The following is a 24446-nucleotide window of genomic DNA, read 5'->3' as shown; positions in this document are numbered from 1 at the left end:
CGGCGCTCTGGCACTGAGGACAGCGGGTCTGACGGAGCCCGGCGCGGTCGCCCCGCTCAGCCGGGCGCGCTGAGGCGGTGCCGTGTAATGGCGGCCACGGTGCCGCCCCCGCGCGTCAGCGCAGCGCGCCCGGCCCGGCCCGGCCCGGCCCGTCCGTGAGGCGGCCGCGGGCGCTGCTCCGCTCCCGGTGCCGCCTCTGCCGCCGCTGCCGCTCCCCAGCCCCGTCCCGAGCCCCGTCCCGACCCCGCGGCGATGTCCGAGCGGCAGCGGCCCCGGCGCGGCCCCAGCCGGCACTCGGGGCGCTGCGCCGGGCCCTGAGCGCCCGCGGCCCCGCTGAGCCGCGGCCGGCGAGGCCCGGAGCGCCCGGCCGAGGATGGGGATCCTCTTCACCAGGATATGGAGGCTCTTCAACCACCAGGGTGAGGCCCGGGGGGATCCGGGAGGGACCCACAGCCGCTCCGGGGCGGCCGCACGGGCTCCTGGAAGTCGGGGGCTTTAACCTTTTTTTTTTTTTCCACCTTCTTTCAATTACTGGAGTGCTTATTTCCTGACAGCCGCCTGTTAAATTATTAACGTGTGCTCCTCAGAGGAGCACGGCCGTGGCGCGGCGTGGCGGGTGGGTTCGTCCTGCTGTCGGCATAGTGTGGGTTTAAGTGGCAATGCTCGATAAGTGGCTCGTTCACGAAGTAAATGTTATTTATAGCTTCAGTTGTGGCTGCCCCTGGATGCCTGGAAGTGTCCCAGGCCAGGTTGGACAGGGCTTGGAGCAGCCTGGGACGGTGGAAGGTGTCCGTGCCCATGGCAGGGGGGTTGCACTGGATAATCCTTGATTTTTCTTCCGACCCAAACCATTCCGGGATTCTGGGGTTTTTAACACCTGTCTCCTTCCAGCAAGGTGTTCATGAGAGTTGTAACTTTAACTACAAAACACCTCCCGATGCTCTTTCCATGTTTCTGAAGTCCTTGGAATTTGATTTAGAGTGAAGCTCATACTCTCACACCTGCTGGTTGAATGTCCCAGTTATGTCCCCGTTAAAGTGTAGTGCAAATACAGCAAAATATTTTTGTCTTGTAGCGTCCAGCCCCACCTCAGACCTTCTGTTCCAACTGATTTCCTAACATCCACTATGCTGGCAGCATCCCACCTGAAACAAAAGTTCCTAGTTATGTGGGGTCAGGTAAGCAGACACTTTTACAATATTGTGCAGTTGTGCAAAGTTACTAAAGCTGGAATTTGTGTTGGAGGGCATGAAAGACAACTCTGCAAAACCACACAATATTGGTAAAATCAAACCCCAGAAAGCCCCACTTACCTGACCCCTGTCCCCTCCCTCTCCTGTGGGATAAATCAGTTTGCTGGCAGGGATTGATCTCAGTGTCTGAGCCTTGGGTCTGGTTTTAATGCTTTTTGTTGCCCTTGAGGAACACAGGGGAGGAGGGGAGAAACCCCCTTCTCACCAAGCTTTTACTTGACTGTAAAAGCTTGACTTGCTTGGTTGTGCAAGTGAAAGTTGTGTAACAGAGCTGAGAGCTGGCTGTTCTCTCCCAAACTGGAAGTCATCAGTTTGGATGTGCTTGACACCACCAGTTGTAGAGTTCCCAGCCACTTCTGTGATGCACAGGAGAGGAGGTGCTGAAGGGAGAGGGAGGCAAGAATTGATCAGGGCATTGAGCTCCAAAATGTCAGAGGTGGGTTGTGGAGCACCTGGTGACTTGTCCAAGGCCAGACTGGGTGAATGTGTCCAGTGAAATGTTGGAGGGCACATCTGTTGCCCAGGAGGAAAGGGGGGCACAGGAATCACACCAGCCTGGCTGGGTTTTACCTGCTCTTTGCAGAGACATCAAGAGATTGCCTGGGTGAAGAGAAAGTGGAGTTGAGAGCTGCAAAGTGGAAAGTGGAGTTGAGAGCTGTTGTGGCTGGGGGGATGCAGTGTGATACAGGCTGCAAAAGCCTGCAGGAGCTTGGGAGAGGATCCCAGCGTGACCCTGGCAGTCAGGGATGGAAAACATCCTTCTGAGATCTCTCAGGAATGGTTCTGTGGAGGGGGAGAAGGTGCCAGTCCCTTCCCTGCCCGCAGAAACTTCCTGGGCTGGCCCACAAACACACCTGGCCACGGCACCTGGAGCTGGGCTCTGCTGGCTCAGGAAACCAGAGGCAAACGTGGCACTCACTTTGATCCAGCCCCAGCAGCTGTGACTTACCAGTGCTGTTTTCATTGCAGAGCACAAGGTGATCATTGTGGGCCTGGACAATGCAGGGAAAACGACCATTCTGTACCAATTGTAAGTAGCACCTGTGGGGACACTTGGGGCATTTCCAGGTGTGCTCCGTGGCCCTGGGTGCTTTCACTCGGAGCTTTCCAGGTGCCAGAGGGTGCCTGCAGTTTGGGAAGGGCTCTGCTGGATGAAGGAGGTTTTGTTTGGGGGGTTTGGATCACATCACCTGCTGTTACCACTGCACTCCCAGCCACCCTTGGTGTCACAGCCTTGGCTCTCTGCCAGCCCCATAAAATATGATTGGAGTGAGTGCTGGCCACGGGACACTGTTGCAAAACTGATCCACGCCAGAGATTTGAACAGCAGACAGATCATTCTGTGAGTGGCACAGCACCTCTGCCTGCCCTGACTTGTGTCCCCAGCGCTGAGATCAGTTTGGTGCTGTTTGTGGGATGCCATGAAGGAGGAAGGCTGGACCAGCACAAACACCTCCCTGCTGTCCTGCACCTTTGCTTTCCACAGCAGCATTGATTTGTGTTTGCCTGGCATTAACCTTGCTCCTGGTTTACATGGAGCTCAAATGAGTTTCATATCTCAGTTCCCCAGCTGCAGTTTGATAGAGGACACCAATCTGTCCACAGGCTCAGAAGCTGCTGGGTGGCACAGGCAGCTCAAGGTCTGTTTGTGTGGGGACAGATTGGCCCTTTCCCACGTGCAGCATGTGCCACTGAGGAGTGTTCCTGAGTCAGAAATAATTCCTGTTCAATGATGTGGCCATGCTGCTCCAAGCCCACATTTCAAATTGGCTTTCTGGAAGTGGTTGGGGTTTGTCACATCCTGACCTGCTTTGCCTTTCCCCAAACATTTCTGGCTGCTGGTGCCCTGCCATGCTGCAGGGACAGTGAAAGGTGAAGGTGATGGTGATTTATAGAGGGAGTGAGAGATGTTAAAAAGCACAAAGAGAGTGAAAGGTATTTCTTAAGACTGGAAACTGCAGCTGAGGGCCGTCCTTGGTGGTTTTTAATCCACTTCCTCCACAAATGTCTCGCAGTTCTTCCCCTTATTTCTGCAGTTTCAGTGCTTTCTTTTCCCTATCATACAGATCTCTGGCTGTCTCCTTTTTCTTTGTACCCACTTTGACTCCACAGGACTTTCCCAGCTCCCCTAATCTCCTGCCTAACTCCTCCTTGACCCTAGCCCATCTTTGCAGATCCCATTTTTCCTCTTGCAGACACTTCCTTGTCTCCCATTCTCATACTCAGCTCTCCTTGCACTGGCCCAGGGTAACTGGGATTGTTTTTCAGAGCACTGCACCATCCCTTTATCTCCTTGGCTCTCTGTATCCTCTTCAGGAAATATCCCAGCAGCATTACAAGTCTCAAATTGCTGTCACTGTAACTAAAAGCCCTGCTGCAACTTCAAAAAGGTTCATACAAAATGAAAAGCCATATCAAGATGATCAGAAGAAAAAATAATTAAGTTCTTTTGAACACAGATGGTTTGCCTTGGAGCTACTGTTAATTTTTTTGCCTGTTACAGTAGAGTTTAAATAGTCTGAACTTTCAGAGCATCCAGAGCACACATTTGGTTGTTTGATGTGAAACTGATGTTCTTAGTGACAAAGTCACACTCAGTATCTCTAAACAGTACATTTGAAATATTTAATGGCTGCATTTGTCTCCAAAAAGTTGTGTATGGACTGTGCTGAGGGGAGAAGAGGAGGAAGTTAGGACAGAAGCATTGTGAAGAAAGTCTGGTTTTAGTGGCCTGCCCTGGCAGGAGAGCGGGATGGAGTGGGTGAAGTGTTTCTGGTGGAGCTGGAGGATGAGTTGTTGTTTTTCTGAAACCTTGGAAATCTTGTGGCTTCACCACATTCTTGAAGCAAAACAACTGCTCTGTCCCATCTCAGCCAAAATGGGCCTGGAGAAAGAAAAGCTGAGCGCTCCCAAAAGCTTCTGAAGCAAAAATGCTCTCAGCTCCATGGTTTAATTAATTATAACACATTTTGCTCACAAGTGCTCTCTCAGCTCTATAATTTGATTATTACATAGTTCAGTGAGTCCTTTTTATTGCTGTTTTCATTTACATTTCTGCACCTTCCACCACCACCCCTTGCCTTGGCTGCCCAGGGAGTGTTTGCTGAGGTTCCCTCCGTGGGGTGCAGTTCCAGGGGTGCCTCTGGGTGACTGTCCTGTCCCTTTCCCTGTTCCCCGTGCAGCTCCATGAACGAGGTGGTTCACACCTCTCCCACCATCGGCAGCAACGTGGAGGAGATCGTGGTGAACAACACGCGCTTCCTGATGTGGGACATCGGGGGGCAGGAGTCCCTGCGCTCCTCCTGGAACACCTACTACACCAACACCGAGGTGACAGCCCTGCCTGCCTGCCCCTGCCACTCTGCTCTCTGCCTCTGGGGCTGCCTCCGTGCTCTGCTTCTCTGGGGATGCTCATCCCACCCTGCTGTGGCTGGGAATGCTCATCCCACCTTGCTGTGGCTGGGAATAATGGCTCATCCCACCTTGCTGTGGCTGGGAATAATGGCCCATCCCACCCTGCTGTGTCTGGGAATGCTCATCCCACCTTGCTGTGTCTGGGAATGCTCATCCCACCCTGCTGTGGCTGGGAATAATGGCTCATCCCACCCTGCTGTGTCTGGGAATAATGGCTCATCCCACCTTGCTGTGTCTGGGAATAATGGCTCATCCCACCTTGCTGTGTCTGGGAATGCTCATCCCACCCTGCTGTGGCTGGGAATAATGGCTCATCCCACCTTGCTGTGGCTGGGAATAATGGCTCATCCCACCTTGCTGTGGCTGGGAATAATGGCTCATCCCACCATGCAGTGTGCACGCTCACTCTCCCTGCAGTGGGTGCTCCAAAACCTGCCTGGCAGCCCCAAAGTTCCCTCCAAAACCTTGGCAGCTCTGCCTCACAAGCTCCTGTCATCACCAGCCTAAACACCCCCAGGAGTTTTCAGAGGTGCAGTTGCAGTACACGCACACGTGTATACACATATATATACATACATACATACATATACATACATACATATACATACACACACACGTGTGTATATATATACATATATATACATACATACATATACATACATACATATATATACATACACACATGTGTATATATATATATATATACATACATACATATACATACACACACACGTGTATATATACATATATATACATACATATATATACATACACATATATATACATATAAATATTATCAAGCACACAACTTCATAAAAATAATGCTTTAAATCAAGGTTTCCTATATGTTACCAAATAAAATTTAAATATCTATATTATATTTATAAATAATATGAATATCAATAGTATAAATGTTTCAATATTTAATTTATATTTAAATATTTATGTTATACTAATTACATTTTGTATGGGTAAATGCAGTTATCACAATAATTACCGTTGTTCTCCAGTTCATCCTTATGAGGTGCTGTGATTCCTTAAAGTTCCTTTCCAGCCTAAATGAAGCTGGGAGGGTGTTCTTGGAGTTTGGAGCTTCAGGACTTTTTAAATCCCATGCAAATACCTACTTGCATGTTAGTTCTTGACCTAGACAAAGAAAAATTATTCACTTGGTTTTAATAGACTGCAACAAATGATTTGAGGGATTTTTGTGTGGTGCCTCAGCTACACCAAGAAAAGAACAAAACCAGATCTGGGATTACAGAGAATTTTCTTGCTTTCAATATGAATTTTTCACTGAAAAATGGAGAACAGAAAGTAAAAAGTTGTGTCAGAGCTGCCTTGTCCCCAGAGCACAGCACAAGAGTGAATAACTGGGATTACTGGTGCTGGAGGGGGGTTTGGGAGCAGGGATGGGGTCTGATAATCCAGCTGGATAATGGGCTGGGAGTGGGAACAGCAGGAGTTTCTCTGCCTAATAAGTCTCCCTTTTTGCAGTTTGTGATAGTTGTGGTGGACAGCACAGACAGAGAGAGAATTTCTGTGACTAAAGAAGAGCTGTATAAAATGTTAGCCCACGAGGTGAGTGCACCCTGTGTCTTTAATATTTATTTTAACATTTGTTTTAGTACTTATTTTAATATTTATTTTCATGATCTGGCTGATCCACGCCAAGGGCAGCAGATCTACACCCTGAACTGCCTTGTCCCTGCTGCACTGTGTTCTGTGAAACTCCCAGCAAAGCTGTTCATGAATACTGAATTACAGAAGTAGCCTGTCAGGGTGCTCCAGGGAAACAACAGCTGGGACCTGTCAGGGACATCTGTGGGTTTTGGACTTCAGTCCATGTTAATACCTGAATTAGAGCCTTTAAATAATAAAAAAATTATCCTGCAATAATTTAATACTTATTTCTTATATCTTCATGGTTGCCTGAGGTTTTAGAACACTTTACAATGTGTGCTAGAGCACCCAGCTCTGGAACTGAAGGAATTGCAGCCCGTGGCTGCAGCAGCCACTGCTCTGGGGGTGTTTGGAATTCCAGAGTGGGAATTGCTGAATTGTACTAATTGGGCTAATTGCCTCCTTAAACTTGAGCCCTGGGTCAGGTCTAAACCTGAGCTGGGCTGATGGAAAAGCCAGGCAGCATCTGTGGCATGACCTGAATGCAAACTGGATCAGGGTGTGTGAGCTGACACCGAGCTTCCACATTTAAGTGTCAGAATAAAAAAAATATGCATAAAAATGATGGAATTATAGCCTAAAATATTCCATCTATATTTAACCTATAGCCACGGTTTGGGAGCCTGCAGGAAGGGCACAGCCTCCCATGGATTTCCTTTGAGGAAAAACAAGGGCTTTGCAGAGGATCTTTCAAGTTTTAATATTTTTGTGGGTTTTATTTGTTTTGTTTTATTTTCTTGGTTTTGTTTTTTAAATGTTTGATGTTTAATTTAAGTTTTTTTTAATAAAATAAATTCTAAAAGAGCAGGTGAGGCTGTGGGATGTTAAATGTGGCACGGGGGGGGGTGGTTTGGTGGTGCTGTTCAGGGTTGGGATTTCAGAGCTGGACTCCTCAGGCTGTTGCAAAAACCTGCATCTTCTGTTTCCTGCTCTCTCAAGGAAGATGAAGTTGTTAACGAGCTGATTTTGCCGCAGGGAAGGTCTGGAATTCCAGGCAGAGTGGAGCCGATTTGGGAGCAGTGAATGTGCCCTTTGTGTCCCTGCAGGATGTTCCCAGGCTCCCTCTCCAGACGTGGCTGTGACGTTGGGAGAGAGCAGCAATGAAAGTCAAATATTGATTTTAAATCGCTTTTCTTTGCTCCTTGAAAACCTTTTCTTTCTCCTAGCCGGCTCCATGGAGTTGCTGTTAAGGCAAAATTGAGTTGTCCAGCTCAGTTCCAGCTATTTTCTGGAGCAGTTGATTATTTGGGAATTAATTTGGCTGCTTGCAAACAGGAGTGTGCCTGATTGGCAGCTCAGTGCTTGAGCTGGCCCGGCTTCCTGGGAACACCTTTTTGCTTTCCAAGGGAAAGATTTGCAATAATATACCTGTGCCTTCATGTAATGCCAGGCAATTTGAGGTAAAATAAGCTTATCCCTGGAGTCACTGTTCAGATTGTCAGTGCTGCTCAGGTGTGGTGGTGTTCACAGGGGTCCCAAGATGAGGGAAGAGATGAGGATCTGACTCCATGTTTCACAAGGCTGATTGGTTATTTTATGATATATATTACATTAAAACTATACTAAAAGAATAGAAGAAAGGATTCCATCAGAAGGCTGGCTAAGAATAGAAAAGGAAAGAATGAATAACAAAGGCTTGTGACTGACTGAGACAGTCTGGACAGCTGGGCTGTGATTGGCCATAAATTAGAAACAACCCCATGAGCCCAATCCCAGATGCACCTGTTGCATCCCACAGCAGCAGATAACCATTGGTTACATTTTGTTCCTGTTGCATCCCACAGCTGCAGATAACCATTGGTTACATTTTGTTCCTGTTCCATCCCACAGCAGCAGATAACCATTGGGTACATTTTGTTCCTGAGGCCTCTCAGCTTCTCAGGAGGAGAAATCCTAAGGAAAGGATTTTTCATGAAAGATGCCTGTGACACTCAGGTACAGGGGTGCACAGGGCTCTGGTCCTCATGGAGCACAGCAAAACGTTGTGCTGAGATTTTTACTCCTCATCCATGGCAGGCATTGGCTGTTTGCTGAGCTGGATCAGGGGATTTCCTGCAGCTCCTGCAGCACTTTGCTCTGGAGCATTGTTGGCTGGGGCTCTGGTGTCCCCTCCTCTGCCTCCAAGGGCTGCTCTGCTCTGCTCTGTCATGACCTCCTGTCCTTTCTCCCCAGGACTTGAAGAAAGCAGGGCTGCTGATCTTTGCTAACAAGCAGGATGTGAAGGAGTGCATGACAGTAGCTGAGATCTCCCAGTTCCTGAAGCTGACTTCAATTAAGGATCACCAGTGGCACATTCAGGCCTGCTGTGCTCTCACTGGAGAGGGGTAAGAGGGATTTGTGTCCACAGGAGAGGAAGCTGGAATTATTCTGGGGTTGTATTGGCTTTAACACACATTCCTGCCCTGTCCAGAATCCCAGAATGGTTTGGGTTGGAAAGGACCTTAAAATCATCCCATCCCAGCCCTGCCTTGGCAGGGACACCTTCCACTGTCCCAGGTTGCTCCCAGCCCTGTCCAGCCTGGCCTAGGACAATTCCAGGGATCCAGAGGCAGCCACAGCTTCTCTGGGCACCTGTGCCAGGGCATCACAGCTTCATAATCTTGATACTTAAAAGATTTTTGGGCTCAGAACACCAAATCTACATAAAATCCGTTATGTCACCTCACAGAGATAAGACTTGATGTGATTTGGGCTTAATGAGGGTGGGATGAAGTGGGGGCAGACTGAAATGTGGTTTATTAAGAATGATCCTAATTAGAGAGAGCTTCATGTCTTGAAGATCTGGGATCTGAATTCTCTGGCCATAGATGATATAATAAGATCTAGGAAGTGCCATGCAGGGAGTGAGGAGTTTCCAGAAATGATTGGGAATTCTTGGGATGAGTTTAAACTGGTGCATGGAGTTACCTTTGGAGTTACCCTGAGGAGTGCCAGCATTCCCTAAATGTTGTGTCTTGTGTCCCCAGGCTGTGCCAAGGACTGGAGTGGATGATGTCCCGGCTGAAGATCAGATGATTTTTAATGACCTCTTTGCACAGACATTGCTGCAGCAGAGCTGTTCCAGTGGCAGATTGGTGGGGTGGATGTATTTATACTGAACTGATGGCAACTGTATTTTCTACATAGCTGCACACACACACACACACACACACACAGACACAGACAGACAGACAGACACACGGACAGGAGCTGGGAGCAGGCACAGGAGCACTCGGGGCTCCGGGTTGGGTCGGGCTCCTCGGAGGACGCGCTCAGAGCTGTGACCAACCTCCTTTCCAAGCTGCCCCTCGGAACAGCCCGGCCGTGGGCCTGGGGAGGATGGAGACAGGGGAAGGAGCTTTTAATGCAGAGTTTTCTGATCCCATTGCAGCCCTCTCCAGTGGGAGCTGTTGGTTCATTATCCCAGGAAATCACTGGCGTAGGCATCGGCTCTCCAGCGTTTCTGAGGTGGCCCACGTTACAAAGGCAGAACTCTTTCCCTGTATGTGTACTGTACATATTTGTGTATATTTATACCTCAATCCTAGGTGAATTGCAATCTGCTCAGACCAGTGTAAAGCTGAATCAGTATGTTGGCAGTAGTGCTAATCTGTGACACGGCCACGTCCCCGTGTCACCCGTCCCTCCGTGTCCGTACGGCCGTAACGTCAATCACACCTTGGCTCTGCACAACCTGACCAACAAACTCTCTCTTCAGCCCATTGCTTGTTTTCCCACATGATTCTTGGATTAGGGAGGAGGCTGGAATCGATTGAGGCACATGGATTGAGCTTCGAATTCCAGGGTTGGCAAACAGAACAAATTTGCCAAAGAATGGCAGATGAAATGGGTTTTCCTCTTTTATTGTGGTCATCATTGGATTGGGTGATGCTGCAGGTCCTGTCCACTGCTTTCCTTCTCTGCTGTGCTGGTTGATTCAGGTCTGGCAGAAATACCTTTGGCTGTCAAAAAGGGAAAAGTATCTTTTCTTTTTCTTAACCAAAGAAGAGGCACAAAAGTATGTTTGAAAGTGTCACTGGAATTGTACAAGTCAGACTCTAGTGAAGCGTTTTTCAGAGGAAAAACTCTCTTTGCTACATAAAATGTGCAGAAACTAAAATGTGCAGATGCATCAATATGCAGTGGAGGGGACTGGATGGGGACTAAGCAGATGACACTACTTGAAAAGCTCCAAGTGACCCACACGAGTTCCAGGGCAGAACCTTTTGAGAGCAGAACCCCCTTGCATGGTCCCCAGGCAGTGTGGGAACAACATTAGGATCACCTTTCCCTGCTGCAGCTCCTGCTGGGATGGCTGCCCCAGGCACAGGGGGGTCAGAATTCCCACTTGAGAGGATCCAGGCAGTGGCATGGTTGGAAATGTCAGGCTCTTCTGTGGGAGATGCATTGGGAGTTCAGCAAAATGAAACAAAACTGTGTTTAAAATGTTCTTCCCTTTCTCAGCCCCGTGCCTGGTAAGGATGGAAAAGGCATTTTAAAGCTTAGTTTGAACTTTTTAAGGTGCTTCTCTTTGGTTCTGGGATAATCTGGTCAGCTCCTGCCTTCCTTCCCACCTGCATCCCTGGGAGCATGGGAATCCTGGGGAAAGGAGGGGAGGCAATCTCCAAGTCTGTATTTAACAAAGGCAGGTAGAGAATTTAACTTTTTAATCTATTTTTGGTATCTCCAACGCTCCCTGGCTGGGGGATCTGCTGTCTTTGTTAAACATTAAGGTGTACATGCATATATCTCTAGTGCATGCACATAGATCTTGGTATTTAACTGGTATATTGCAAAATGTATCAATGTTTGAAGAATTAACAATTTAATGCAAAGACTCTCTCAGTTTCTCTGACAGTATCTACAAGCAACGAGCTCTGTGCACACTTGCATATGAAATGGAATTGTACATTTTCTAGTCTAAAAAAAAGAAAAAGCAGACTTGCTTCTAAACCCAAGTGTTTGGTTTTTGAGTCTTATGTCTTCCCTGGGCTGAATCCACGCAGGCTGGGTGAGCTGGGGGCTGGTTGCTGAGAAAAGGAGCTGCTGCTGTTGGTGCTGGAGCAGTGCTGGGGTTTCTGCTGCTTGCTGGTGCATTTGCAGGAGCTCTGTCCGATGATGCAGGTGTGGCTTGTGTTCCAAGCAGATACTCTGTGTTTACACATGGCTTAGGTTGGTTTTACTCTTCCCTCCCCGTGCCACTTCCCTTGCTGTGGCCTCTGAGGTTCACCTTGTCTTGGTTTCCCCAGTGACCACAGCAGGGCCTGGGAGTGCCTGCACACCCCAGGACTGGCTGTCAGACAGGGCTCTCTGTGCCCTCGGGGCTTTGGGATGCCAACATTCAATTGTTCTTGGGTGTTGGTCAGTGAACAACCCAGTGTTAACCTGACTGCAAACGTCTCTTGGGTCACCGTGAGCTTTCTGTGTTATTTTGTGTTCTTCAGGGCAAATGTAGCCAGAATTCAGCCGTGGCTGATGTTTCCTGACACGTTGTGGTGTTGTCCAGGGCTTTTGGGGTTTAAATGCTGATTTTCAGTCTGTAGAGATGGTCAGCAGAGGTGACAATCCCAGACTCACCTGGAATAGTTGCTGTGATCAGTTCCAGACTCTGTGATCAATCCCAGACTCTGTGATCAATCCCAGACTCACCTGGAATGGTTGCTGTGATCAATCCCAGACTCTGTGATCAATCCCAGACTCACCTGGAGTGGTTGCTGTGATCAGTTCCAGACTCTGTGATCAATTCCAGACTCTGTGATCATTTCCAGACTCACCTGGAGTGGTTGATGTGATCAATTCCAGACTCTGTGATCATTTCCAGACTCTCACCTGGAATATTTGCTGTGATGGTGTTTGAAGTGCACGTGTGTGAACTCAGAAATGTTCTAAATTTAGCCACTGAGAGGAGCAGCCAAACTTTTGATCTCTCAACCCCTTTGTGTTCTGTGTGAGTGCTCCTTGTTGACAGCGTTTTTCTTTTCCCTGCAGGGGAATTGCCATTTTTCTCCCAGCTCTGTCCACAGCCAGCGCAGGGAGCTTTGCCTCGGTGCTGCTCCCCCTGGGGATTGCAGGGCAGGGTTCCTTGCCCTGGCTCTGACCTTGGTGGGTGATGCTGCTGTTTCACCCTCGGGGTTCTGCTGCCTTGGCTTCCAGCTGCAGCTCAAGCTTTGCCTTTGTTCTCCATGAAATTCATTCTTAGCAAAAGGGAGGGGCCTTAAAAATGGTTTTTGAAGTAATGCTGAAAAATGACATTTTAGTAGCAAAGAAAAAGGTCATATTTCAATAATCTGATATTTCAACTGTTTCTTTTGGTTCAGAAGATCATCAGGTTGGTAAATCATCTCTGGAATATGCTGCTTCTGGCATCTGGGAATTATACAGGTCTTTAATTGTGAGGAGAGGTGGAAAATAAACTTGGGGAATGTGAACAGCTTCATTTTTTAATATCTTTTCTTTTTGGGAGGCTGAGCAGCTGCTCTGCTGAGCACTGTGTAGGTGTGTGAATGCTAAATGCACCTGACCAGCACCTTCCACATCTCTGCAGCTCAAGTGCCTAAATCTAATTCCATAATCAGCTTTATTTCCCATTCCCTTAGAATAGAGATATGTATCTATAAAAGCCTCCCAGTGTGTGGAAGTGAGTGGGTTTTCCCCTCCCCACACCCAAGTTTTAAGAGGATTTATGATAAATTGGTTACAGTTCTCCTATCCCTGCCATTCCAAGCACTTTTCCATTTATCAGGCATCACTGAGTTTGGGACAGGAAATACTGAATTTGTCCTTGTGTCAGGTTGATTGGCTGGAATTCCTGTCAAGGGACTTTAAATAACTCATTCCAGGAATCCTTGGCCTTGGGAAGCTGCTGGTGGCAGTGCTTCCGTCCATGCTGGCTGGTGGAACACTGAAGGTTGTCACTGTCAGATTAATTAGGTATGAAAAGTAACTTTCAGCTAATTGAGCTGAATGTGCTGAGCAGCCCTGGGCAGGGCAGGGCTGATCCCGTGGCACTGAGGAAGGAAAATGTCTTTGCACTCATGTGATAATCCAGATGTGGCCTGGGTATAAATCCAGATGTGACTTGAATATATTGTAGTGGTGAATGCATTAAATGGCCAAAAATGATGAATTGTAAGGGGCTGCCTCTGTAGCTTTTTATTTCATGTGTGAGAATCAGGAGCAGGAATTCTCTCCTTGCCTTAAGAGGGCCTTACCAGTGAATTTTTCTGTTGTAGCTTTATCCACAGTGGAGTCACTTTACCACCCCGAGCCTTTTAAGCCAGACTTTGGGTAAGGACAGAGCTGGGTGGGGTTTTTAAGCTTTTCCTGTTTGTAAGTGTACAAAACTCAGCTGAGAGTGGAGGAAGCCAGAAAATGCTGCTTTACCTGGGAGGCTGGGAATCCTTCCTTGGCCATCCTCAGCTCAGTGCTCTCCTTGTCTGACTGAGCAGGGGGCCAAGAAAAGCTGGATTCTGTGGAGAGGCTAAAACCCAAAACCAGCTCAGGCTGGGGGCCCGTAGGTGTGGGATGGGGCTGTGTGAGCCAGGCATGGGGACAGCCCCGGTGTCACTGTGCCCGTGCCGGGCGTCCCTGCATGTTCCAGCAGCCTCGGAGCTGCCTCAGGGTGCAGGGCTGGGCTGGGAGCAGGTTTGTACCCCGCGATGCTCGGGTAGAAGCGGCTCCAGGCAGGGGCTGCTGTGTCCAGAGGGGAGGAGCAGCCCCGTGTGCCCGCAGCAAAGCCCACAGCGCGCTCGGCTTCCCTCGGATCTCCTCTGGACTTTGTGCTTCTCTCCCTCCAGACTTTGTCACCTTCCCCAGGACGTGGCTAACGCCGAGCCTGCAGGAAAATGCCAGTTCCGAATGTTTAAAATGATGGCTTCACGTTAATCCCAAGCCTCGGGAGGGCTGGCAGCTCCCAGCTGGAGCAGCCCTGGGGCTGCGCTCACGCATGGGTATTAAAGTCATTTAGCCCAAACATTTTATAGAGCTATTTATTATAGTAAAGGAAAACCAGGATTCTATTCAGCAACTTTTTTTCCCCCCTGAAATGTGATCAGAGCATTCCTTGAATTGTTTCCCCTTTGCCACTTTCAGACTCTGTTTTTCATGCGGCTGAAGGGAACTCATTCTGTTTTCTTAATTCTTGTTGAAGTGCAGCAAATACAGATTTGGGCTGGGGAGCTCTGTACCATCATATTTATGCATTTCTGGATGATGTCAATTGCTAATTCTTTAAAACCTACCAGTATTTATGATTTTAAGTTGAAAGCACTTGTAAAAACGTGCCTGTTTGCATTAAACTTTGTGTGTGGGAGTTGCAGTGAAAGTTTTCAAGCAAATATGTGATTGCTGACCTGCTTTTTGGGGCTGTTTAGGTGTTTTTGGGGTGAAATGTGCTGTTCTGCCCAGTCTGTGATGGGGAGGGTTTGCTTGGGGCAAGTTTGGTGATAAGTCTGTGCTGGTTGGTGTCAAGAATGGGAATTAAAATGAGTGTGAAATGTTGTTTTCCTGTCAGAAATGCTGAATCCCAGGGTTGTGCCCCTCTTCCATACCCACATATCCCACACAGGTACCTGTGAGTGCTGGGGGCTGCAGGAAACTTCTTAAAAAGCAAAAGAGATGGGGCCAAAGCTGAGTTAGGAGATGAAATTCCCAGATTGGTGTTCATGGGCTGGATGTGGCACTCAGTGCTCGGGGCTGGATGCCAAGGGGGGTCGGGACAGCTTGGACTCGGTGACCTTGGAAGGCTTTTCCAGCCTTGGTGATCCCTGGCTCTGGAAAGGGAGTTCCTGCCCAGCTCTGCAGCCCCACCAGCCCTGGGTGGGCACTTGGGGCTCCCTGGGTCCCTTCCAGCTGCATCCATGGGGTGATCCCATGGAATGACCTCCCTGGGTCCCTTCCAGCTGCATCCATGGGGTGATCCCATGGGGTGACCTCCCTGGGTCCCTTCCAGCTGCATCCATGGGGTGATCCCATGGGGTGACCTCTCTGTAAATAACACACAGAGCTCTTGGAGTTCTGGGGAATAAGGAATTGCAGCAAGCCCCCTGTTGGGATGGTGTAGGAGATGCCAAAATGCCTTTGCACATTCCTTATCCTCCCACCTCCCCTTTTGGCTGTGCTGGCTGGAGCTGTTTCCTTTGGGACACCCTTTCCCAGCAGGGTGGGCTCTGCAGTTCCTCCCTGGTGCTGCTGGGGCTGCCCTGGATCCCTGGCTGGACACTGGGGCTGGGAGCAGCCTGGGACAGTGGGAGGTGTCCCAGCCATGGCAGGGAGCTGGAATTAAATGATCTTTAGGGTCCCTTCCAACCCAAACCAGTCTGTGATTCCATGGCTCTCCTGGGACATTTTTGTGGCGGCTGAAGGAATGCTGAGCTGCCTTAAAGCCAGGTCTTTTCCTGCCTGCCCCTCTTAACTCCATCGTTCCTTGACTTTGATGTAACTCCTGAAAACTACTCTTAGTTTTCCTTGGAATCCAGTTGAATATTAGGTTATTAAAAGAGAAGCCACCATTCTCACACTTTATTTTTGTCTGGTTTAGCCCAGCTGTGCATTCCTTAGGCCTTTGTGCCTGGTGTGTGGAACTGTGAATAGGCTTTTGAACAGAACTGTTACTTTTTGGCTCTTTTTTTCAGTGTATGAAAGTTAAGACTGCTGAGTTCTCCTTCATTGTTTTTTTTTAAATAATACTTTTTAATTAATTTAATAATTAATACTTTCTTGATGCTATTACCACGTTTTAAATTACAGGTTGTGTCACTCCTCTCTTGTTGCACAGTCTGTATTGAGTTATTCTGAATGTTTTTATTATAATATGGGGATGAACTACATGTAAAGCTACAGAATAGTCAACAATATTGACAATAAATACAGTTAATTCTTGTCATTAATTTTTCAGTTCTGATGTTTTTTTACCTTCATTCTTCAGAACTGGAAGGGTTTTTTTCTGTTTCAAATATATGTGTGTATATATATGTAGGCAAGTCATGGGGTCATGCAAAAAGGTCATGCAAATTTCCTTGGGAACAATGAAAATTGTCCAAATTTTTGTACAGAAATAAAGATTTAGTGTAAATGTTGAAGAGTTCTGAGGGAGGGCCTCGTGCTGTGGGATCCTCACGGATGTTGTGTCATTTTTGTGTGTTTGGCTTTGAAACCTGGGTTAATAGGGGAAATCAGAGCTGTGTAAGCAACAAATAAACCAAAGTGTCTGTGTGGAGCTGGCCAGGGAATTTCCTGGAGATCCTCCATGCCTGGGATGCCAAAGGTGCTGCCAAGGTTTAGGTGCTGAATGGAGGAAAGTCCTGAATTTTCCTTGATGTGCAAATCTTCCAGAGAAATCCCAATGTCTGGATTGTCCTACAGGGATGGGCACCCCACCTGTGCCAGGGCTGCACAACCCTTTCCAGGAAGAAATTTTCCCCAATATCCAACTTCACCCTCCCCTGGCACAGCCTGAAGCTGCTCCCTCTCATTCCCTGGGAGCAGGCCCTGATCCCCACCTGGCTGCACCCCCCTCCTTTCAGGTAAGTTTGGATAAAAATGAGGTCCCCCCTGAGCTTCCTTTCCTCCAGGATGAAACCCTGCAGTGCTGACAGAGTTCAGCAGTGTGGGCTGTTCCTGGGGACAGGGACAGGGAGAACAGCCCCTCTTTGCCATCCTGTGGGCAGGGCCAGCCTCAATCCAGGCACAGCAATTTTCCCACCGTCTGTTGAGACCATTCATTCCTGGTATTTCCAAGAGAGCACTGGGATAATGTATGCATTGTGCATGTTGGTAAGTGAGGTCTCCTTTAGAGAAAAGGAGGGAAAATGCCGTTCTTGCAGGGTTTTGCTGCTAGGAGCAGCAGCAGCACTGTTCCAGGCTGAGCCCAGTGAAGGAATGACAGGGTGGCTGGAGCAGGGATGGGGAAGGGCTTGGGGGATATCTGGGCTTCAGCTACTTGGAGATTTAAAATGGAACCTTATTTCTGCTTCTCTGTAAGCAAGAGGCCCCTCAGGATTTTGCCCATTGGGTTTTCCCCCCTTTTTTCTCCTCCCAGCCCTGGGGAGGAGGCCCAGCTCTGAGGCTGGGTCCTTTTGCCAGAAGGTGTCTCTGCCTGGCAGTGACAGGGAACCTGTGGGGTGGCAGGGGTTTAGGGAGGCAAAGGGAGTTCAACCATCCTTGTTGTGTTTCCTGGTGTGGGCACAGCTTTGCTGAGGGCACTGTGCTCCCTTGGCACGCCCTGGCAGGGTGGATATTCCCAGGACACAGCACAGTGGGACCCACCTGCATCCCAACCAAGCGATGGCAGGGCTGGAGCTGCTCCAGGAAGGTTCTAATGATCTCCACTTCCCTGCCATCCACCTGCACCCAAAGCTGGGGTTACTGTCAGTTCCTGAGCTCAGAGAGTGGCTGGGGACTCAGTGCTCCCATCCCAGCACTTCCCAGAGACGCTGGGAAGGATTCCTGTGGCTGTCCTGTGCAGCAGGGCCAGGGGCTGGGCTGGATGATCCCTGAGTCCCTTCCAAAGCAGGATTTGCAGCTCTTTGAATCTGGGATTTCTTGCTCCAGCTGTTCCCTTCCAGGGAGGCCAGATGGGGGCAGGATCCTCCTCTTTATAGCAAATACTTCAAATGAAGAGTTTTCTTGTGCTTTATCCAAGGGAATGAAATTCTTTAGGCCATTGAAGCCACCAAAAGAAATCCCCTGCTCCCTTTCTTCCCTGTAGTACCACAATGACTTGGAATTAATTGCCATAGAATTGCTGTTACACAAGGGAAATGTGGAGCAAGGAATCACAGGATCACTGGGGTTGGGAAAACCCTCCAGGACCATCAGTCCAACCATCCCCAGCACTGCCCAGGCCACCCCTGCCCCATGTCCCAAGTGCCACATCCACAGGGCTGTGGAATCCCTCCAGGAATGGGGCCTCCATCACTGTCTGGGCTGCACAGGAATTCCAACAAAGGAATTTTCCCCGTTCTCCAGCCTGACGCTCCCAGCTTGAGGCCATTTCCTCATCTTGCTGCTCCCCGGCTGTGGGGTCATCCCTGTCCAGCTCTCCCGTGCTGGCTCTGGTTTTGCAGACCATCATCCTTCCTCTGAACGTGCTGCTAAACCTCAGCCCCCTCCGGGCCCGAATTTAATGAGCTGTTTCACAGACCAGTAAACCCCTGAAGTTCGTTTTTATCTCTCAGGATGAGCTTTTATCACAGACAGTCACAGCAATTTTGTGCTGTTTCACTGGGCTCCTGCCGTGCCTGGGACAATCTAGCTTTAGTCTTGCCTTAGTCTATCCTGTTTCTGCTTTTTAAAAAAATCCACCTTCGGTAAATTTGACATCTTTGTGTTTTCTGGTATTTCTCCATGGGGTGAAGGGATGGGTTGTTTTTGCACAGATTGTTTTGCTGGCTGTCAACAGCAGGAAAATTGTGTCATTGTAGGAACAACTCCATTCAAACCTGAAAATTATTTACTTGATTTGCAGTGTTACAGCCAAAAAAAATTCAGTACACAAAAATATTTGTTCCATGTTTGTGGCTCAGAAATCTGTGGATTGACAACACTTCTGCAAGAGTTAGATTGTGTTTTAATCTTTATTGTGCTTTTCAGCAAAGCTACTCTTGCCAGGGAATCTCCAGCACTGAGAAGGCTCAGCGTGGTGTAACCTGTGTTAGATGAACACTGAATTTTCAGGCTGTGAAGGGAATTATTGCATTAAACCATCCCACCCTTCAGCAGCCCTGAGGAGCAGACACAGAGGATGTGCTGGGGATCTGTCACAAGACATTCCCACATGGAAGGTGAGTGGGCTCCTGCCCTGGGAACCAGCGTGTCCATGAGCATCTGGCTCCTGGCATCCATGGGGTGATGGATTTGCTGAGGGCTGTGGTGCTTGGGCCATCTCTGCCCCAGCCAGGGAATTGTGCAGCTGCTTCTGTCCCTCCACTGCCATTATCTCACTTTATAAAAAGCCCCATGAAGTCATCAGGAATGGCCTTCAAAGAGCTGAAAGTCTGCCAGACCCTTGGAAATGAAAACTATTCCATGAATAAAGGTTTCTTCCCCCTTGACCCCTCGTTGCAGAGAAAAAGTGCATTAAGAAGCCTGGATCACTTTGGACAGATGGAGGAGACCAAGGGGAGCAGCTCTGTGTGGGATGGGGAGCACTGGGGGCAGCTCCAACCTTTCTGCTGGGAGGGGGAGCCAGGAGCACAACTCTCCTTAGCAAAGGCCTGGAGCTCATCTCAGAGCCAGGGACTCACAGAATGGTTCACAGGGACCTGAAGATTCCCAGTTTCAACATCCACAGGCAGGGACACCTCCCACTGTCCCAGGTTCAACACCCACAGGCAGGGACACCTTCCCCATCCCAGGGTGCTCCAGCCTGGCCTTGGGCACTGTCAGGGATCCAGGGCAGCCCCAGCTGCTCTGGGAATCCCATCCCAGCCAGGAATTCCCAATTCCCAGTGTCCCATCCATCCCTGCCCTCTGGCACTGGGAGCCATTCCCTGGCTCCTGTCCCTCCATCCCTTGTCCCCAGTCCCTCTCCAGCTCTCCTGGAGCCCCTTCAGGCCCTGCCAGGGGCTCTGGGCTCTGCCTGGAGCCTTCCCTTCTCCAGGGGAGCATTCCCAGCTCTCCCAGCCTGGCTGCAGCTGTCCTGGTGTGAGTTATTCAGGTGAGTTATCCCTGTTCATGTCACTGCTGGATGCCAGTGGGGTCAGTTCAGTTTGCAGAAGTTTCTGCTGGCTCAGGAGCTCCTGCAGGTTGTCCCATTGAGGAGAGGTCTCCTAGGAGAGCATGGCCCAGTGCCAGGTGAGTGAGGGGAGGTAATTTATGATGTTATCATTCCTTGCTGTGATAAATGTCCCTTTATTGGTGCAGTAACAAAGTTGTATTTTCTGGGTTTTATTGTCTGGAGCCCTTGCAGAGCAGTGGGAGCCCAGCAGATTCCTGGTGGCTGCTCAGTGCTGTTAATAATAGTGCAGAGAAGAATTACTCCTGGTGGCTGTTGTGCTGGTGACCTCAGTGCTGTGTTGGTGACCTTTCACAGAGCATTCTGCCCCTGGGAACTGCTGCTGCAGAGTATTCCTGGCCACGGCCAGCCAGCACTCTTAATATTTTATGGACTGCTGCAGGTTGTATTTCAGGGTATGAGATACCACCCCAGCAATGCCAGCCAGGAATGTGAAGCACGTTGCCTTTTCCCCCCTTGTTTTACAGTCAGAGGTGTTTGAACCTTTCATATAAATATGTTCCTTTTAAATCAGCACAGTGAGAGAGGATATTTTAAAAATAAATCTCAGACATGGGTTGCAGTTTGCTAAAGGCTGTGACATTGGACATATGAGCTGTGGTTCAGCATCCTGCAGAGTGAGGAGACTCAAGATGCATGGATTGTCTATCAGTGGGAAGATTTGGTTATTCTGGGATTTCTTGAGTAGATTCACTGGGCTTTGATCTAAGTCTTGACCTTCTCTTGCAGCAGCTTCTGTGATCTCTGGGCAATTCCTGTCACAGCCCATGAATTGCATGTTTGATTTTCCATAGGCTGTGGGAACTGCTCTGCAGTGTAGGGGAGTCAGAGGGGATTGGAGGGACAGGGATCCAGGCAGGGAGGGTCATGAGGAAAACTGGAAACTTTCCATTTCACTGGAAACTCCACAAAGGAATCCTGCACTAGTTGGAAAACCCTTGGAATGGGGAAGAGGAATAGTAACACTTTTCCTTCTTTTGCCCAAGGAGGAAAAAGATGAAAAGGACTCGGTCACAATTTTACCTCAATCACACCTTTGTGTTCAGAGTTTGTTCCCTCTTGGAATGAAAGCATGTCCTGGGTGAAAAAAGGCATGGAGGCCTAGGGAGTAAATAGTGGATTCCTTCCCTCTGTTCTCACACAGGGCACGGACATTTGTCAGCAGTATCAGGGCAGTGGCTGAGCTGCAAAAGCAGCAGAGGTGATTGCAGAATGAAGGAGATGGTCTGCTCACAGTTTGAAAAGGAATGCTCAGCCCTGTCTCTCTACCCAGAGGATTTACAGCAGGAAATGCCTCTGTGTTAATCCACCCCTTTGTTGGTGATGTGGAAAGTTGGCAGGGCTGTAGAACCCCATGTGAAACCTTTCTGCTTTGGTAGAAATGTGAAGCCTAATGAAATTATCTGAGTGTTCTCTGGGATAGAAATGAACCTGGCCTGGGTTATGGTTCTCCATAAATCGTTTCAACTTGGTTCTGTGAGAAACAACAACTCTGCTCTAAATTCAGTGCCAGGGGTTCAGTGAGGAGCCCGGGGAAGAGGCAGGAGATGGAAACCAGTAGGTTTGAAATCTGAGGCCGGCACTCTGTGAGAAAACCGGGACGTGTCCTCATGGCAGCAGCACTGGGAGTGCTGAGGTGGGACAGTCGTGTGCAGGCACCTGCGGGGAGCCCCAAGAGGGGATTTCTTCCAAGAAGGAATGCTCCAAGGAGGAATTGTGTTTCCTCAGCAATAACCCACCCTGGGGAGGGGAAGGCACCCTCAGTGCAGCAGGTGCAGCAAACCAGGCTGCTCCCAGCCCCATCCAGCCTGGCCTTGACACCCTCATGGACGGGACAGCCCTAAACAGATCAATCTGCTCATACAGTAACAGCTCTCACTGTAGGTGCTGTAATGATTTGCAAAACGGTGCTAATAATGTAAAAGTTTATCTTTAAAAGACAAAAGAGCTGTGTTATTTTATTGAAGGGTAGTGAGGCAGAGGCTTGTCCAAAGGGACAAGTGTGGGAGGCAGGGTAAGAGCTGAAACTCTGGCTGCCAATCAGGGCTTTTCACTGGCATTTACAGCTGATATTTGTACCTCTGTTCTAAAAATATAAAAGTTTATTTGCCTTAGAAACAGCAGGAAGAAGAAAAGGTTCGAGAAGAACCTCACCTTCCTTTCCTAGTTTATAGGAACTGATATTAATATTCCAAAACCTGAATATGTTGAGTTGGGTGCTGAATCTCAGCTTCCCTCACCACGTCCCGTTAGGAAATCTGATCAATACAATCAGAGCTGGCTTTGAATTCTTGAGGACCTTCGCCTTTGCTGTATCTTCTTTCTGATGAGCACCCGTGCCTAAGACCCTGTGCCTGTCTTGGGAACATTAGCAGGGGAGATAAATTGGGCTGTTTGACATCATCTTGTGGATAAATATTTTCTTTTAGGATTCTCAAAGGCCCCAAGTAAAGAACAGGGGAGGCTGTGACAGATGCTGTCATGTGAGAACTCTCCTTGTGCCAATGGCCCCCGTGAATATCTTGTGTCGATATACAGGATCTTTTACACTCTGATTTTATATCCTCAGTGCTGGGGGTTTAAATATTAGCCTAAATTTTAAGTTTCTACGACCAGCTGGAGGTGCGTTTGTCCATGTCATTTCTCTTTGCTTTATCAAATCTTACAATGATTTTCATCCAATATTTGGCACCTTGTTCTTCTTTTAAGTTTGGGTTTGTTTGTATTTTTTCCCCCCACTTTGAATAATCTTTTGATTCAGTCTTTGAAATACTCTGGTGTGACACTTTCAACACTAAAAAGTTGGGCCTATACCCAAACAATGTGATGGGTGAGGCCACAGTTCCTTCTCTGTCCAGGAATGTTGGGAAGCAAAAAAGGAATTTTGGTTCCGTATCAATCATATCAATATTCCTTCATTCCTCCTCTTCCAGCCAAGTCACTTTGAGTCACAGCAGCACAGTCAGTGGTTGGTTTACACACCACACAGCCACTGCCTGGTGCTGCTGCTCACCCCATATCAGCCCATCAGCATCAAAAAATAAACCTGGAGACAAGACACTGGAGGAGATCTACTCACAGCACTTTAATTCACTGCCCCCAAGAATATTATTTGGCATGATCTAATACTTTCTATTAACACTCTGAGAAACAGGATGAGCAGCTCTGAAGTAAAGGTGGAATTCTTGTTAGAATATGTATTCTTTCCTAAAAACCTTTTTGTTTGTAAGGCAAGAGCCAATCCCTGACAAGGCCTGTGCTCCCAGCCTGGTTTCATCCAGAAGAAAAAATACTGGCCAGCTGTAAAAATGGAGGGGTTGGAGAAATAGATGGGCATTTAATCTGGAGACAATCCTTTGCATTGGTCCAACCAAACCCTAATTTCTTTTTTTAATTTTTTTTTTTTTTGGTAAAAATGCTCTCCACAGTATTTCCATGCATTAGACCAAAAGGTGCCAGGGCAGAGGAGCCTTGCTGTGGGGAATGGTGAAAAGAATGAGAAGGAACTCACTGGTGGTAGGTTAAAAATAGACATGGTGGCACAAATATGTATTTAAATGTCCTTTTCCAATGATACAGTGCTTGTTAAGTCCAGGTATGTCAGAGGTTAAATATAGCACCTGGGATGTCAGGACATTTATCCACCATGCCCTGAGTGGCTCCTGTTGGATAAGCAGGACTAACTGAACTCAATATTTAAATATGTTAAGTACAAGAAAATATTTTTTGCTTTAGATCTTTGTGATTGAAATGCAAAACCACCCTTTTTTTCTGCCCGAGTAGTTTTACAGCTGGCTGTCTTTAGCTCAGAACTGCTGAGCACGTGCTCATTTATGTGCCATGGATAAATCCAGCCTGGGGTGTTAACCTGGGGCAGAGCTGCCAGGCTCCACCTAGGGCACAGTTAATGCTTTTGAAATATTTGTCCCCCAGAAAGTCAAGTATTTCCTCAACAAAGTCAAAAGCTGGACTTGATGATCTTGGAGGTCTTTTCCAGCATTAGTGATTCTATGGTTTTGTGACTATTCCATCAGAAATCAGAGTCAGACATAAATTTTCACAACAAAGCAATTTAAAAGAAAAAAGGAATGATCAACCATTGGTATTCCCTTTACCTCATACATGTTAGGAACAGGGAGGTTTGCAGTGCCCATCCCTGGAGGTGTCCCAGGAATTCCTGGAGGTGGCACTCAGGGCTCTGGGCTAGGGACAGGGTGGGCATTGGGCACAGCTGGGACTCAGTGGGCTGGGAGGGCTTTTCCAGCCTCAGGGATCCTGGGATTCTCCTTGCCCACACAATGGCCACAGCTTTCTCACAGCTGTTCCTTGAGATTTGGAGCTGAAGGAGCAAAGCCACAAAATGCAGGAATTGAAATATTTTC

The 24446-nt window shown here is 48.3% G+C and overlaps 1 protein-coding gene across 2 annotated transcripts; it reads left to right on the top strand.

Moving 5' to 3' along the window:
- The first annotated feature begins 67 nt into the window (after positions 1-67).
- On the top strand, positions 68-14646 carry ARL5A (ARF like GTPase 5A). Of its 2 annotated transcripts, none has more exons than XM_071435512.1 (6): positions 68-419; positions 2223-2283; positions 4436-4583; positions 6165-6248; positions 8523-8674; positions 9317-14646. In XM_071435512.1, exons 1-6 carry the CDS (start codon positions 374-376, stop codon positions 9363-9365), a joined length of 540 nt encoding a protein of 179 aa, XP_071291613.1. In that variant the 5' UTR covers positions 68-373; the 3' UTR covers positions 9366-14646. The 2 variants fall into 2 exon arrangements, with proteins under 2 accessions (XP_071291613.1, XP_071291614.1); XM_071435513.1 differs by lacking the exon at positions 68-419 and adding an exon at positions 1095-1178.
- The last annotated feature ends 9800 nt before the right edge of the window (positions 14647-24446 follow it).

Source organism: Agelaius tricolor, unplaced genomic scaffold (genome assembly GCF_023055355.1).
Source record: "Agelaius tricolor isolate 1412-34295 unplaced genomic scaffold, bAgeTri1.0.p SCAF_10, whole genome shotgun sequence".
Classification (NCBI taxonomy): Eukaryota; Metazoa; Chordata; class Aves; order Passeriformes; family Icteridae; genus Agelaius; species Agelaius tricolor.
Note: the sequence above shows the minus strand (reverse complement) of the source record. Positions and strands in the feature narration are given on the sequence as shown.

What these genes read in the sequence shown, in the direction of transcription:
- ARL5A (XM_071435512.1), top strand. Translation starts at nt 374, where the DNA reads ATGGGGATCCTCTTCACCAGGATATGGAGGCTCTTCAACCACCAGG. An exon ending in ACGACCATTCTGTACCAATT is followed by an intron (nt 2,284 to 4,435) that starts GTAAGTAGCACC and finishes TTCCCCGTGCAG; the next exon opens with CTCCATGAACGAGGTGGTTC. An exon ending in CCTACTACACCAACACCGAG is followed by an intron (nt 4,584 to 6,164) that starts GTGACAGCCCTG and finishes CCCTTTTTGCAG; the next exon opens with TTTGTGATAGTTGTGGTGGA.